At 40.2% G+C, this 14,119-nt stretch overlaps 1 protein-coding gene across 3 annotated transcripts in view; it reads right to left on the reverse strand.

Moving 5' to 3' along the window:
- LOC146582770 (protein MTSS 2-like) overlaps positions 1–14,119 on the reverse strand; it is a 78,458-nt gene that overhangs the window by 17,381 nt on the left and 46,958 nt on the right. For all 3 annotated transcript variants that reach the window (XM_085288714.1, XM_085288629.1, XM_085288805.1), the window contains exons 4-9: positions 10,057–10,141; positions 9,141–9,232; positions 8,030–8,104; positions 3,436–3,593; positions 2,732–2,839; positions 2,545–2,642 (exon numbers count right to left, since the gene is read on the reverse strand). In XM_085288714.1, the coding sequence (XP_085144840.1) occupies positions 2,545–2,642; positions 2,732–2,839; positions 3,436–3,593; positions 8,030–8,104; positions 9,141–9,232; positions 10,057–10,141 (616 nt within the window). The remainder of the gene's footprint in view (positions 1–2,544; positions 2,643–2,731; positions 2,840–3,435; positions 3,594–8,029; positions 8,105–9,140; positions 9,233–10,056; positions 10,142–14,119) is intronic.

Raw genomic sequence — 14,119 nt, forward strand, 5'->3', positions numbered from 1 at the left:
AGGGGGCAGAGCGATGGAGGTGTGAGGAATGTGGAGGTGATGATTCCCAGCGTAGAGCGAAGGCAGTATCAGAGAGAGACAGCATGATTAGAGAAGTAATGGTGGAATTCAGAGAGAAGAAGTGGGGTTGGTTGTTGTAGAAAGTGATAGATTGACAATTAAAGGAAGTGTTGGAAGTTCGTATGATGGGTTGAAGGACCAAGAGGAGTTTACAGCAAATCGTTGGTTCATCAGGTCAGTGAAAACCCGCAGTGCGATGCGCAGTAAAGCCACACACCAGGAACAGTTAAAAGTAGAGACCCGCAACAAAATCAGGTAAGCAAAGATCCAGCAGGAGAGAAAGAGGGCAAATCACATGAATGCACACAAACAAGACACAAGTAATAGAAGATAAGTGAAAAAGAGTACACAGAATGGCAGTTATTTTGAGTGGAAAAGTGGGAAAGAAAAGGACAGGAGGGGGTAGACAGAGGGTGTGTAAACTTAGAAGGATCCAGCACACACACATCTATACACACAGTAAACACTGAAGACAAAATGCTGTGAATCCGCTTCACATGCACTGACACTCATACAGTTTGCTTCACAGAACCATAGAAATCAGTTTGTAGTCTTTTGAAAGTATTTAGTTTTGTTTATGCATTTGGCTTATAAAAGAGAGGCTGTCATAACTTATCTTAAGGCCAAAGTCCTAGATTCTTTATTATCATTTATTTATAATGCTGTTCTGTCTGAAGGCAGTGCTTCTGCTGAGGATGACCCAATCATCAAAAGCTTGTTGAAGCACTAACTTCATCAGATGTATAAATGACGTCTTGATGCATTCTCAATCATCCAGGAAAGTAAATCTCCAAAAGTTGATTCTGTTCATCTGGACGTAGCGTTTTGTGGGAGAAACGTTTCGTCACTCATCCAAGTGACGTCTTCAGTCTCAGCTGACTGCAGGTTTCCCCAATCTTATAAACAGTACATTTGCATAATGACTGAAACCAGCCCACTGAAGGAACAATGGGCTGGGAGGTCAGTTCCTTAATCTTAATCATGCAAATTCTCATGACCATTGATCAACAACCACTGACTAAAACATCTGAGTGACCTCACTGGAGGATGAACATCTGACTCTCATCATCCACTGGAGCACAAACTGGGTGTCATCAGGACACTACAACACAGAGCGAACACCATCCCCACAGACACAGCAGCCAGGGAGGCAGAAGAACAGCACATCAAGAAGGCCCTGAGTAAATGTGGTTATCCCAGCTGGACTTTTGTCAAAGCTGGAAAGGCACCTAAAGAAAGCTCCAGCCGATCCAGGAGAGAAGGACAACCGCTCCATAAGCGAAAACCTGTAGTGATCCCATATGTGTCAGGAGTATCAGAACAGTTGAGACACTTTTTTTTTTTTTAACACCGGGTTTCTGTGGCTTTTAAACCCCAAAACACGCTGCGCCAAAAACTGGTCCACCCCAAGGATCGGGTCCCCCGAGTAACATAGTGTACGCTGTTAAGTGCCAGGAGGATTGGCAGGATTTATACATCAGGGAAATCAAACAACCTCTGGCGAAGCAGATGGCACAACACAGAAGAGCTACCTCGTCAGGCCAGGACTCTGCAGTCTGTTTACACCTACAGGCCAGTGGACACTCTTTCAATGATGAGGATGTAACATCCTGGACAGGGAAGAATGCTGGTTTGAGCGTGGAGTCAAGGAGGCCATTTAAGTGAAAAGGGAAAGACCATCTATGAATCGAAGAGGGGGCCTAAGGGTACATCTTTCGCCATCTTAGAATGCTGTGATTGCAGCCATTCCCCAACTCTCTGTGAATGGTACTCATGGCCATTGATCAGTGGGCTTTGATCAGTGGTTGTTGATCAATGGTCATGAGAATTTGCATGATTAAGATTAAGGAACTGACCTCCCAGCCCATTGTTCCTTCAGTGGGCTGGTTTCAGTCATTATGCAAATGTACTGTTTATAAGATTGAAACCTGCAGTCAGCTGAGACTGAAGAAGTCACTTGGATGAGTGACGAAACGTTTCTCCCACAAAACGCTACGTCCAGATGAACAGAATCAACTTTTGGAGATGTATAAATGACCTTTCATTTCAACAGACATTTGGATTTAAAGAGAAACATCCTTTTTTCTGATGCCCTTTCAACTACCTGAACAGGCAACCTTTCACTCAGCATTTTCTAATTTGCTGGCTAAGTTTACTTTTTAATATTTTTCAGTCAGTTTTTGGCAGTCATCATGTTTTAATGGCCATGTTAAAGCTATATGTGGTCCAGTTTGATCAGTCCAATAGTTATGCAGAATCACCACAGCCTGATTATGAAGGAACATTTCTGGGGTTAAATGAGTGGCTCTATCACCCATAGACACTTGTTTTTCGGGGACTGCACAGAATGTAATGGCAGACTGACATGTAGACAAAACAATTGACAATCACACTGACATATAAACATCAAGGATGGCTCCTCTTTCTGATACTCAGAACACTGCCTATGTGTGTATGGATAAGAGTGTATTTGTGTGTGAGTACCTGCACATGCTGCTCTTGCGTGAGCCAGAGCTGCTTGGGGATGACGGAGGGGTCTGATAGGACCAGCTGTAATCGGACCCCTTTAGATCTTTAATCACCTGAGAGAACGTGTAGGAGTCAGAGGTTTGTCTTCTATTTGTTTCTGTCTTTGTGTATTCTGGATGTCATGTTTGCGTATGCTTTTCACCTGTTCACTGGCAGGGGGCAGTTTGTGCGGATCAGTTGTCAGCACAGTCAGGTCATCAATGATGGCCTGGAGATGGGTGATCTCGCCCAGCATAGCAATCTCTCCATTCTTAAAACAAGATAGAAAACATTTTTACTTTTTCTTTTACACTAAAGTCCAAAAATTCTCAGTGTACAGTTTCCACAACAACCATAACACAGTTAATTATACTCAAAGCTCTAGTTACTTTTATGTATGATTATTTTTCGTGATATACTTAAACTGTAAATTAGGTACTGTAAGCAAAGCAGTTTAGTTTCTTGTCTTTATAAAGATAATGTGGTTGACGTGTCAGTACGACACAAAGTAACAACTCATTTTACACGTTTTTGCTTTACATTGTTTATTAATTAATGGTTTTATGCAAGATAAATGTTATACTGATGCTATTCTTTAAAGTGTCTCCCATCAGTACAGCCCAAGGTTGTTCATTTTAGCCTTATAGTTTTGTAGCTAAATACATGTGTTTTTTTTTTAATGGGGCAATATCAAACAATGGCCTCTGGCATAAGGGTTCAAATACAGTAATTATCAGTGGAGCTGTTCAGTGAACATGCTTCTCTGTACGGCACTTCAAAAGTTACTTTAGACAGTGCTTGCCCTCATCTGTCCATCTTTCCTCCTGCTGTTAAAGTCTATCACATTTCCTCCATATGTGTCCTCACCACAACTGGCTGAAGGAAACCAATGAAGGTGCAGAAGCGACCCCTCTCCTCCACCAGGGCACGGCGCACTGCCTGCTTCTCAGTCTCCTCCATCAGCAGGCACATGTCGGTCACATCCTGCATGGCACTGTCGAGCTGTGGCTGCAGGTCCCCTCGCCCTGGGTGGGAGAAGGCGCAGCAGTGGGTGAGAGACGTTTATCAAACGAGAGAGCAGAGACTGACACAGGAAGGTAGAGGTTTTCATCAGAGGGTGAAAATGAAAAAGGAAAGAAAGATGGAGGTGTGGAAAAGTGTTAATGTAACTAAATGTGGATATCTCTCATAATGCAGGAGTTCATCCAACCGCTAGTACAGATTATAAAATTTTGACCAAGACAAAAAAAGCAGCAACTTGTTTATGTGTTTGTTTTTAAGCTATTTTAGCTCTGTATTTGTTCTAATGTTAATGTGCAGTAGTCAGTTTCCTAACTTTTCGCTAAAAGTTTTGCTAAAAATGTAATGTTATCATATCTGTTGTAACTATACTGCAATACCTTGATAATAAAAGCTTAAATATAAGTGCATATGTAATCTGAAAAAAGATTGCTATCTCTAAAAATACATCAAATGCAGTAAATGGAAAGCAAGACATGAAAATTTCTTTGTAGTTTTACAGCATGTAAGAGCAGAATGAGGAACAAAATGGCAGAGATAACAGACGAGGAGGGGTAGCATGAGAGTCAGACTGAAGCCTGCAGTGTCACTACAAAGCTGATAGTAACAGCTACAAGTCATGCAGGAGTCAAGGAAGAAGTTCAGTTACATCATGCATTGTTAAAAGTGACACTACACGACAGCTAACTACAGACGCTGAGCTCTAATCTGTCACGAGGGGCAAAACTTGTTTAGGAAGCATTGGAGCTAGTTCATGTAGTTTTTAAAAAGGTCATGGTTACAAGTTTCATTAGTTTCAATGGAGAATTAAAAGCTAAACCCCAGTTGACCATTTAGGTGCAATAAATAAACTGTCATGTTGTTGTTGGCTCAGTAGAATGATGCCCATTACAAGCAAGGCTGGATTGCCCACTGGGCACAGTATGTAACTATTCAGGTGATCCGAAAGGTTGAGGTTCAAAATGTGACATTCAATTTGTGGTAAAAAGACTACAAATAATTATGTTTGTGCAGAAAAGTCAGAAGTATATTTTAACCTATAAATTAACATCACTTAACAACATTGCTACCCCACCTCATGAATCACCGGTCACAAAAAAATCTCAATATCAGTTGTTTCAGGCAAATTAAAATTTTCTGACTGAAACCTTCCAACATCAAAATGCATGATCTTCTACAATGACCCTAACACGTCTGCTCTGTAGAAGATAATGAAAGTTTTTTATCATTTTTTTCTGTGTTGATTTAAAGCTTTAAATCTTCAAATCTGGTCATGCAGACTTTTGAACATTGTCTGGTTTCTCTGGCACCAAAGGAGGAATAAAATATGGGAAATTCAACACAAATACAAACGTCAGTTTTTCCGTTGGCCACTGGGCAAACTGTTTTCTGCACATTTTCTGCACACAGACTAGAATGGAGGACTTAGCTGATTAAAATGAAGAAAACAGACTGAGAGTGATGCAGTTCAGGACACACACAGCACGTGTTTCATGTTTAAACTAGAGTGGCACCAGCCTAAAAGCACCTGTGTTGTAATGGGGCCTCAGATAGAAATTTGGCTTTAAGGCTTTATTATTTCAGCTTGCAATGTGCTTATATGGTGTACTTGACAAAATAATTGTATGCTAATTACATTACCATAAACTCATAACTAATTAATAACAATTTATGCACCGAGAGCGAGTTAAATTAAACAAAAGCCTACAGCTTATTATGGGAGTCCCTGTGGTGGGTTAATCCAGCCCTGATAAGGTTCTCTCTATTCCCCTTAAGTCTGCTTACATGACTATTTCATTATGAAAGACAATTTCCTGATATACCCCCAAAACTTTTCCATGACCTCAAATTTAGTAATAATCACTGCCTGCAGGCAAATGCTGGAAATTTAAAAAGAAAAGGATGTGATGCGGTAGAGCAGCGAGCGGCAGGCTGATACTTACCCTGCATCTCTATAGAAATACCAGAGGGGAGGAGAGACAGAAAGACGTAGCAGTGAGAGGGGGAGACAGAAAAAAAGGAAGCAAAGTAAGGAAAGAGAAAGGAAACAGAGAGAGAGTGACAGGGGCGGGGAGAGCAGAAATAGCAGAACTCATTGTTAGGGTTAGTACAAGGAAGCCATCACAAGACAGCCACAGTGCCAAATGTTAGAGCAAAATAACACAGCTGCAACCAAAAGTTCAATCCAGAAACAATAATATCCTCAAGCATCAGCTGCGATGGGGCTTATCAGACACAGGAACAGACATTGCACAGTTTAACTGTTAATCTAGTCCTGTTAAAGGATAGTTTAGGTTTTCAAAAGTGGAGCTGTCTCATTTTGGAGATGCACCCAGGTATGCAACATTGTGGAAACATTGTGCCAGTGTGGAAGAGATCAGCATCAAAACGTATTTTAGCCACATGAACTCTCATGTCATGTGAACTAGAATGTCTGATGGCTTTAAACATTGCATGGATAGAAGTTCAGACTGAGGACTAAGGAGAAAGGGCAGTGTGACGTCGCGGTATGCTTTTGTACTTTTTTAAAAAACACATTTTGCTGCTGACCCTTGAAAGCAGGACTTTGCTTATCTGTTACACTGGTAACTTTTCAGTTACAGTACATACAGTAGGTGTGTGATAACTTCTACAATAGGTAACGCACTGACTACTGTGAAGCGCCTCATACAAACCCCCCGTCAAAGATATCAGACTATCGTTTTAAGATAATTTCTTATATTACCCTTGTTTTATGTGAGAAAATGACATCTCTAAGCATATAACTTGCATTCAGATTCACAGTCACTGGGTTGCTTTTGAAGGTGTGGACTTCCTAAAGAAATCAGGCTAGAAAAAACTGACATGATCATGACGGGACTTTTTATCAATACAAACGAAATCTTTAGTGAGAAACAAACTGAAAACTAAGATTCATAATTTATATTAAATAGTAGCCTCTCTAATATACATTATTGCTTCACAGGAAACCTCTGAAGACAGGCTGAATTTAAATTCTTCTTCTTTTTTCACTGATTTTGATCATATATGATTTGAAGCAAAAAAAAAAACTTACCAATTTAAATGGTGCAAACTTTTTTGAGGTACCAGTATCAACATTATCATTATTATTATTGTTATCACATTACCAACATTCTAAGCGTTTGTTCACAGCAAACCTCTCAATTTTTTATTTTTTTTTGCTTTCCATAGGGGCGCATTTTTCGCCTTACAAATACTGTTTACTCTGTTTCCAACATACTAATGTGCTTACAAGCCATTCTCCCTAAACAGAATTTAAAGATTAAATAGCTGTTTCCTGTAAAATGTTAACTTTTTTCTTTTTCTGTTTCAGTCCATTAGTTGTGTTTGTGCCAGCACAGCACAACAAACACAGCTAGCCTCATCCAACTACTGCAGTAATAAATGCTAATGCAAACCCCACCTAACTAAGTAAAGAGGAATGACATATTAACATATTGACTTGCTTTTCTGTTTAATAATTGTAAAGACAAAAATGATGGACTCTCACAAAGACTGCCCCAGGAAACTAAGTCCAAGAGTTACCTGTGCTTTGGACGACAATTTGTTTTCTTATTTTTCCCATGAGGCAATGCAACTGTAGGCTACGTAAAGGCTACCAGAGTGTGGAATACTACACCAGAGGACCTGACCTCTACAATATGGTAATGTAAACCCACCTGACACAGTCAGGCATGAGTTACTGTGCATATAGAAGGAAAAGCTCCATCATAGCTGTAGGAAAACATTTTGGAAGTTGTCCTCATGATGCAGGCTGAGAGACTGTAATGAGCGTGCAAAGTATTCATCAAAGCAAAATGTGGCTACTTTAAAGATACTTCAAATTGAAAGTGCATTTTGCTTTCCCCCCTCTCTTTCTACATAAATATACATTTAAATTCTGACAAACCCTTGAATGAGTGTTATATACTCATTCAAGGGTATATGTTTTATATAAAATATAAAACAACAATTTCAATAATGATAAATAATTATCTTGAAATATATTTTAGACAACTTGCATGTGTAAATTAATCTGCCTGGCAACTGAACGGAAGCAGCAGCAGAAAGAAACCAACAATTATTGGCTGCTGCCTCACTGGGTAAAGCGATTCAGGACAAATGAGAAAAGATCTGTAATTTTTCAGAACGCCACCAGATGGCAATATAAACTTATAACGACTCAAGTTACTGTTTGGATGATGCTCACGTAGTCTGTTATCAAGAGTGCCAGTCAGATACAAAATGGCTCATTTTTTGTGATTAACTGCAGCCTTACACTTACGATGTTGTGTTTAGATAAATAACAGTAGGAACAATGAACTGGATATCTAAATATATTTACAGCTGCAATACATAAAACACACAAACAGCACTTTACAAGAACTGTCTGAGTGACAACCATGAGCCTGAGCTTGACTGTTAGACAGCTGATCGTTACCTTTACGAGCCTTCTTCTGCAGTTTCATGGTGTCAGATGATTTCTTCTTGATCTCGTGACGTGACCTCTTGTACTCTTGACAGAGAATAAAGAGAGATGTTTTAGAAAAACGAATGCAAAAGCTGCTGAGCAAACTCATACTGTCTTGCATTTCCAATAATAACTCAAATAGAAACAATATTAACTTTCAGGAACCGAAACCACCAAGAGGTCAGCGAAACACTGATTATTATGTTTGGTTTCAGATGTACCCGCTCCCGTTTAGACACTGTTGTATACAAAGGTATAGTTTTAGAACCGAATGATGTGGAAGCAAATGTTTAAGTAAGATTACCTGTTTACTGCGGAAACACATATTAACAGGTAAATATCCTGTTTATATTGACAAAGGCTAGTTCTACTCCTGCATATGAACATACAGTTTGGTTTGGAAAAAATTTTCATGGTGTCAGGTTTCAGTCTGATCATAGTCTGAGTAGTATGGTTTATGGAATGAGGAAAAGACAACATGTATTTGGCACAATGATATCCTAACAACACTGACTTTGTCTTTTTTAAAGCATTTGTAAAGAATGACCAGCGCACAGAGCAGGAAGTGTCCCGGCTACGTCAGAAGCCCCAAAACATGCTTTGCCTCAAAGTTTAGGTCAACTATCTGACACCCTGGCAGTGGGACAGATAATGGAACAGATAACTTGATGAGAATACTTCCTTGGCATTTTCAGACATGATTCTTTGGCTGTTTGACAGTTAGGACATCTGCAGGCATTACTTTTCCAGCTGCTGGGGTACAAGCTTACAAGGAGTGACGATGAGCAGGTAAAGAGGAGCGTAGCTCTAAGAAGCTGCAATGTGATCAAGGTAGGCATACACGCCACATGCAGCGCTGCTGAAACCTCATTTTAAAATGGTGTGCAGAGTTTGCTTTTTCTGTTCACTGCTAGCCTGTGCTAGCATAGCAATGGTGCAGCCCAGCTGATCAAACATTTGCCCTTCTGTTAGAGCCGTACATAAGCAGTACACTTAAAGCTACTTCAGCGGTGAGGATATGGGGTTAGAATTTAGTGATGTTGAAGTTGAATGAATAAGCAAATCTGGGATGTCTGTGTACCTTTGGCGTGATCCTTATCCAGCTGGTTGGCTGTCTTTTTCCAGTCCTCAATCTTGTCCTGAAGAGGAGTGATAAGACTCTCCATCAAAGCACTGTGGGAGAGACAAAGAAGTAGATATTTGAATGCAAGTTAGATGCACTGGCAGTATTAGAGACAGTGAGCAGGGATTCATTAAATAGTTCCTAAGTGTGACATTGTGACAAATGACTGGTTTAATGTAAACCTGCAATATTCAGATCTCCACAGAACAGTGCAAAAAGTACAAAACATATTTCTGAAAACATGTTAATGTATACATCACCTCCACCTATTGTTTTACTTCAGAATTTTAGTAACTGGACATTTTCCCACAACATGTCCACACATGCATACACATGTGATACACATGCTCAAATATTAAGATAAATGCATGACTATTACGACATGTGTACATCTTTTATGTAAAGCCACACAAGAGCTTGAAGATAAATCATTCATCAAAAACCCCGTCATTACCACAGTCATAGATCATTATCGCCATTACCATCATCATCAGCGTAATAGCTTTTGCTGTGGAAAAGTCATTAGAAAGTAGAAAAAATGAAGATAAAGGCAAACAATGGTTGAAAGCAGACTCTGGTGAGGTTTCCAGAGCGGTTTGCATTGTGTGCCATAGCTATATTTATTTACAGCCACTTCAATATGGATAGACAGACCAATGTTCCTAATGGAGTCCATATTGCTGTCAAGAAAACCTCACCAAACATGTGCCCCATCATAAAACAAAGTCAGCTTTACTTGGAAATACACACATAGTTGAGCATTTTCTGACTTCTGAAAGATCCTGATGGGCTGCAGTTTAGGATCAGAGGAAAAAGTTACAGAAGGGAACAAATTCCTACTTGAAATAAGGGAGCTTGAAGGATAATTTCTTACTTGGTGAACTGACGAAGTTTGGCCTCAATGCTGCGATGCCTCATGCACATCCTGGTCAGAGCTGATCCGATATCTCTGGTTGCCCCTGGAAAAACAAACCAGGATCTTATTGTGAAGCATAAAATCTCCTAGTAAATTTACCACAAAGACCTCTTTTTTCTGTTCCACAAAAACATAGATCACAAAGCTGTGATCAATATTTACGTTACAGCTCGCTGTGTGCTGTGTAATGTAATGCAGTTAAAAGCGCTGCATCTTTCAAACACACGAACAGCTACACAGACTTTGTATTATTTTACCTCCAGCCAGTGTTTACACAAGACACCGATCTGCCTCGTGTAGACACTACGCGCACACCCCGGCTTCATCCAAATAAAGCAGTGTCTTGTGAGTGTGTGTGTATCCTGTGCAGGGACCCAGTTTCATGAGTAGCTAACCTGCAGCTGTAAACAGCAGTCTATTTTAAGGCAGTAGATCCATGTGGAAAAAGTTGACCTCAGAGTTTAAGTCAATTTAAGTGATGGCAGAGACTGCTAACTTCCAAACAAGGTGCTCAGATCTGTTGCCGCTGCGCTACAGGTGGAAAGCCTGCACAAGAAAAGTGATTAAAGCTTTATTCTCAATGCTTTAAATGCTACGCATTTAAAGACTTTTAAACAGAAGTCAGGCTTATATAGTATACCTTACCTAGAGAGACCATAATCTCTACTGCCAGTGAAATGTATATAGCAGAAAATTCAGATTAAACAGCAACCAAATGGGATTTCCTCCTGTTTATCATACGGGCTTAGGCTGGCTTACAAAGCAATGTGCAGGGGGAGTACAGCATGAGGAAGGGCATTAATCTAATATGTTCTTTTTAACATTTTCATCCAAAACTGGAATTATAATTTCCAAATAAAAAGGAAATTTTCAACCAATGCACACGTTTACTGGAACTTTACTTCCACTTAGCTTTAATTTCACCACATAAAACACATAATTTTGTAATTGTAGAAATATTCTTCATTTGCACTCTGCCTGTCTGTGTCCTGCATTTGGGTGCTCACCTATGCACACTCCACATGACAAAATGATTGAAATTACTTATTAGTTAAATATATATTAGTTAATATTGTTAAATATTAGTTATTTAACAGCCCTGAACTTTTCTAGACCTTACCTAAAGGAACTGCGTGTCAGGATATGTCTAACAGAGTTGAACTGAACATTCATCAGGACCATGCAGCAGTCTCTCAAAGCGGGCGTGTTCTTATGCAGTGCAGAATTTGTTAGCAAGACACAAAAACGTTGGTACAGCAAACTTTTTGGAGTCAGTTTGATCATGTTTGAACAGACTTGAGCTGCATGCAGATCAACTGTGAAGAGCTTTGAATGCAGTGATGAGTGGCCCGAAGTGAAAACTGGTTTCACTAGATGCCCCAGAGTTTAGCTGGCTCAGTCGATAGTTTATGGTTTGTCAGACTGATGGTCCACTGAATTTGCAGTGAGTAAGGCATGTGTCCTGCCTCCCGCACACTCCATCCAGGCAGCTGTCTCATCTAAATCTGAGTGCTTCTGGTACACTTAAATGAACTCTCTCCTGTTGCTTCCTAGATGTGAGAAATGTGAACTTTGGACAGTCTCCAACCTAATCTCCTGATACCCTCTGAAGTTCATGTGTGAAAACAGCTTAGGGTGATGATGAGGCAGTTAAGCTTTGGGAAGTTGGGTTAGAGTTTTTAAAAAGTGAAATGTATATTTTAAGGAATAAAATTCCTGCTGTTTCCTGCTCAAAGGCAGACATCCACGTCACCACTTCCACCACAGTGGCCTCAGCAGCTTTAAACCTTTGACACACAAACTAGTCTAGAGTACCCCATAATTACCAGGGAGTGTGGAGACCTCCTTTGCAGTCAGTTAAATCTGCATTACCTACTACATTTGATTTCACAAAATCAGTGTTATGTGGGTTCCCTTCTGTTCTAATATGAAACAATGATTTGGTGCTATTCTCGTCTGATCAATCTAATGCCTTGCTCATGAGCAGTACAGTGGTAATTAGTATTGTTCATTTAATTTCCTCACCAGATAGTCAGCAGATTCAAATCAGCAACCCCTTGATTAAAACAACCACAAGGCATATACTCAGATGTATCAGGCATACATCTGAGCATATGCCTTGTGCCTACCACACAACCACACACTCACAAACGCCAAACCACACACATGGACTCTCTCCCTCTCTCTCTCTCTCACACACACACACACACACACACACGCGCACGCACACACACACACACACACACACACACACACACGCACACACACACACACACTGTGTTGTTCACAACCAGAGAGAAGTGCGCCATTCATAATTAGCAAATTCCTCCCTCACGCCTCCTGTTCTACCCGGCAACCATTCATTAAAGCAGCGACACCCACCCCCAAACACACACACATTCATAGACACATACACACATACTAAGAATATAAAAGTGTACAATGTGCACGTTGAGCAGTTATACAACTGAAGGAGTAGTTTGAACTGTGCCTGCCGAGAATGTGATCTTACCCCAGATCAGTGAGTGGATCTCAAGTGAAACTAATGAAGAGTGTCGGTGTGTGATAGTTCGTGTCGAAGGAAAAATGAAGATTTGGGAAAGAAATGAGAGAGGACGAGGTGGAGGAGAGATGAGAGGGAATGAAGACGAAAAGGGTCGCTTTGCACATTTTAATGAGCTCACTGCTGGAGTGAGAACCACGGGACTGGAGTTACAGCCAAGTGTGTGTGTGTGTGTGTGTGTGTGTTTGATCTCTACATTTATGATGGTGCTCTTCCTGTTTGTCTGTTATTACCAGGCCTCTCAGACTCCATAGGAGATCAACAACTAGACAAAAAACTGTAACTACTCACATCTGGAATCCAGCTACTGTGTCTGTCCACATCCAAGTCAGTTTTCGTTTTCTCCGAAGCCAAATCACCATGTTAACTTGAACCAAAAGAGGAACTAACAAGACTCAAACCACACTGAACATACTTATCTTTTGATTTGCTTCACCGTTTATGGATTGCTGTATGTGAATGAGGATTACATAATTGTACACACACTGTAGGTGTGTTCAGCTGTGATCATTAAAGGCAAAAAGCAAAAAAAAAAAAAAAAAAAAAATAATAGTGTATCTATAGTCTGCTTTTAATAATATGTGAACAAGAACAAAAGTTTTTAAGGAAAAAGCCACAGCCCATGAAATTTTTTTTTACTTTACAGCCTGAGAATATATTTTTCAGAATTACAGTTTTTTTATGTTTGTTATTTTCACATAATTGGAGTGCACCAGTTTTCAGAGATAACCCCCCCCCCCCTCTCTGTATGTCTGTCCTGCAGCGGGGTGGGACCGCCTCCTGGGACATGCGACCTTACTTGTTTTCCTTCATGTTCCCTTCAGTCACTCTCCCTTTCCTGCTTTTGATATGCTTCCTGGCTGCAAAGTGCTCTGTGAATATACTGTACAGAGGGATAAAAAAAGGATAAAAGAGTAACAAATCCACTTTTGGAATTTGGAGGGATGAGGTGAAAGTCACATGTTTGTCAGCCAAGAGACTGTGTGTGTGTGTGTGTGTGTGTGTGTGTGTGTGTGTGTGTGTGTGTGTGTGTGTGTGTGTGTGTGTGTGTGTGTGCGCGCGCCGGGAGTCTGTTTAGGAGTTTTTGCTCGCTGAGGAGATTTATTTAAACTCACTTTTTTGTTCTCTTTTTTACTTGCTGGTTAGGGTCAGTAACCAAAACTTATTTCATTTAGGAAAGTACTATAAAACTAAATATTGTACTAAAAGTACTATATTGAGGAAAAAAATCATGCAGTAGGTTAAAATCTGCCCCTTTACAACACTGACCCTACATGCTGCAAAAAAGATGTTCACCTAGTAAGATTAAGGGTGGGCTTTCCATTCCATACACAAACCAAGTTTGTGTGACTCCCAAAGTTAAGTTTGTTTGCTAGTGTCAAACAAACTTGACTGATTAGGAAAAACTAGCCAGGGCAAAGTTAAGAGAGCTGTGCCATTGCCCACTTGGTTCATTTG

This window comes from Mchenga conophoros, linkage group LG1 (genome assembly GCF_057382185.1).
Source record: "Mchenga conophoros isolate Kocher_MC1m ecotype Shallow Benthic linkage group LG1, M_conophoros_male_GT1.1, whole genome shotgun sequence".
Taxonomy (NCBI): domain Eukaryota; kingdom Metazoa; phylum Chordata; class Actinopteri; order Cichliformes; family Cichlidae; genus Mchenga; species Mchenga conophoros.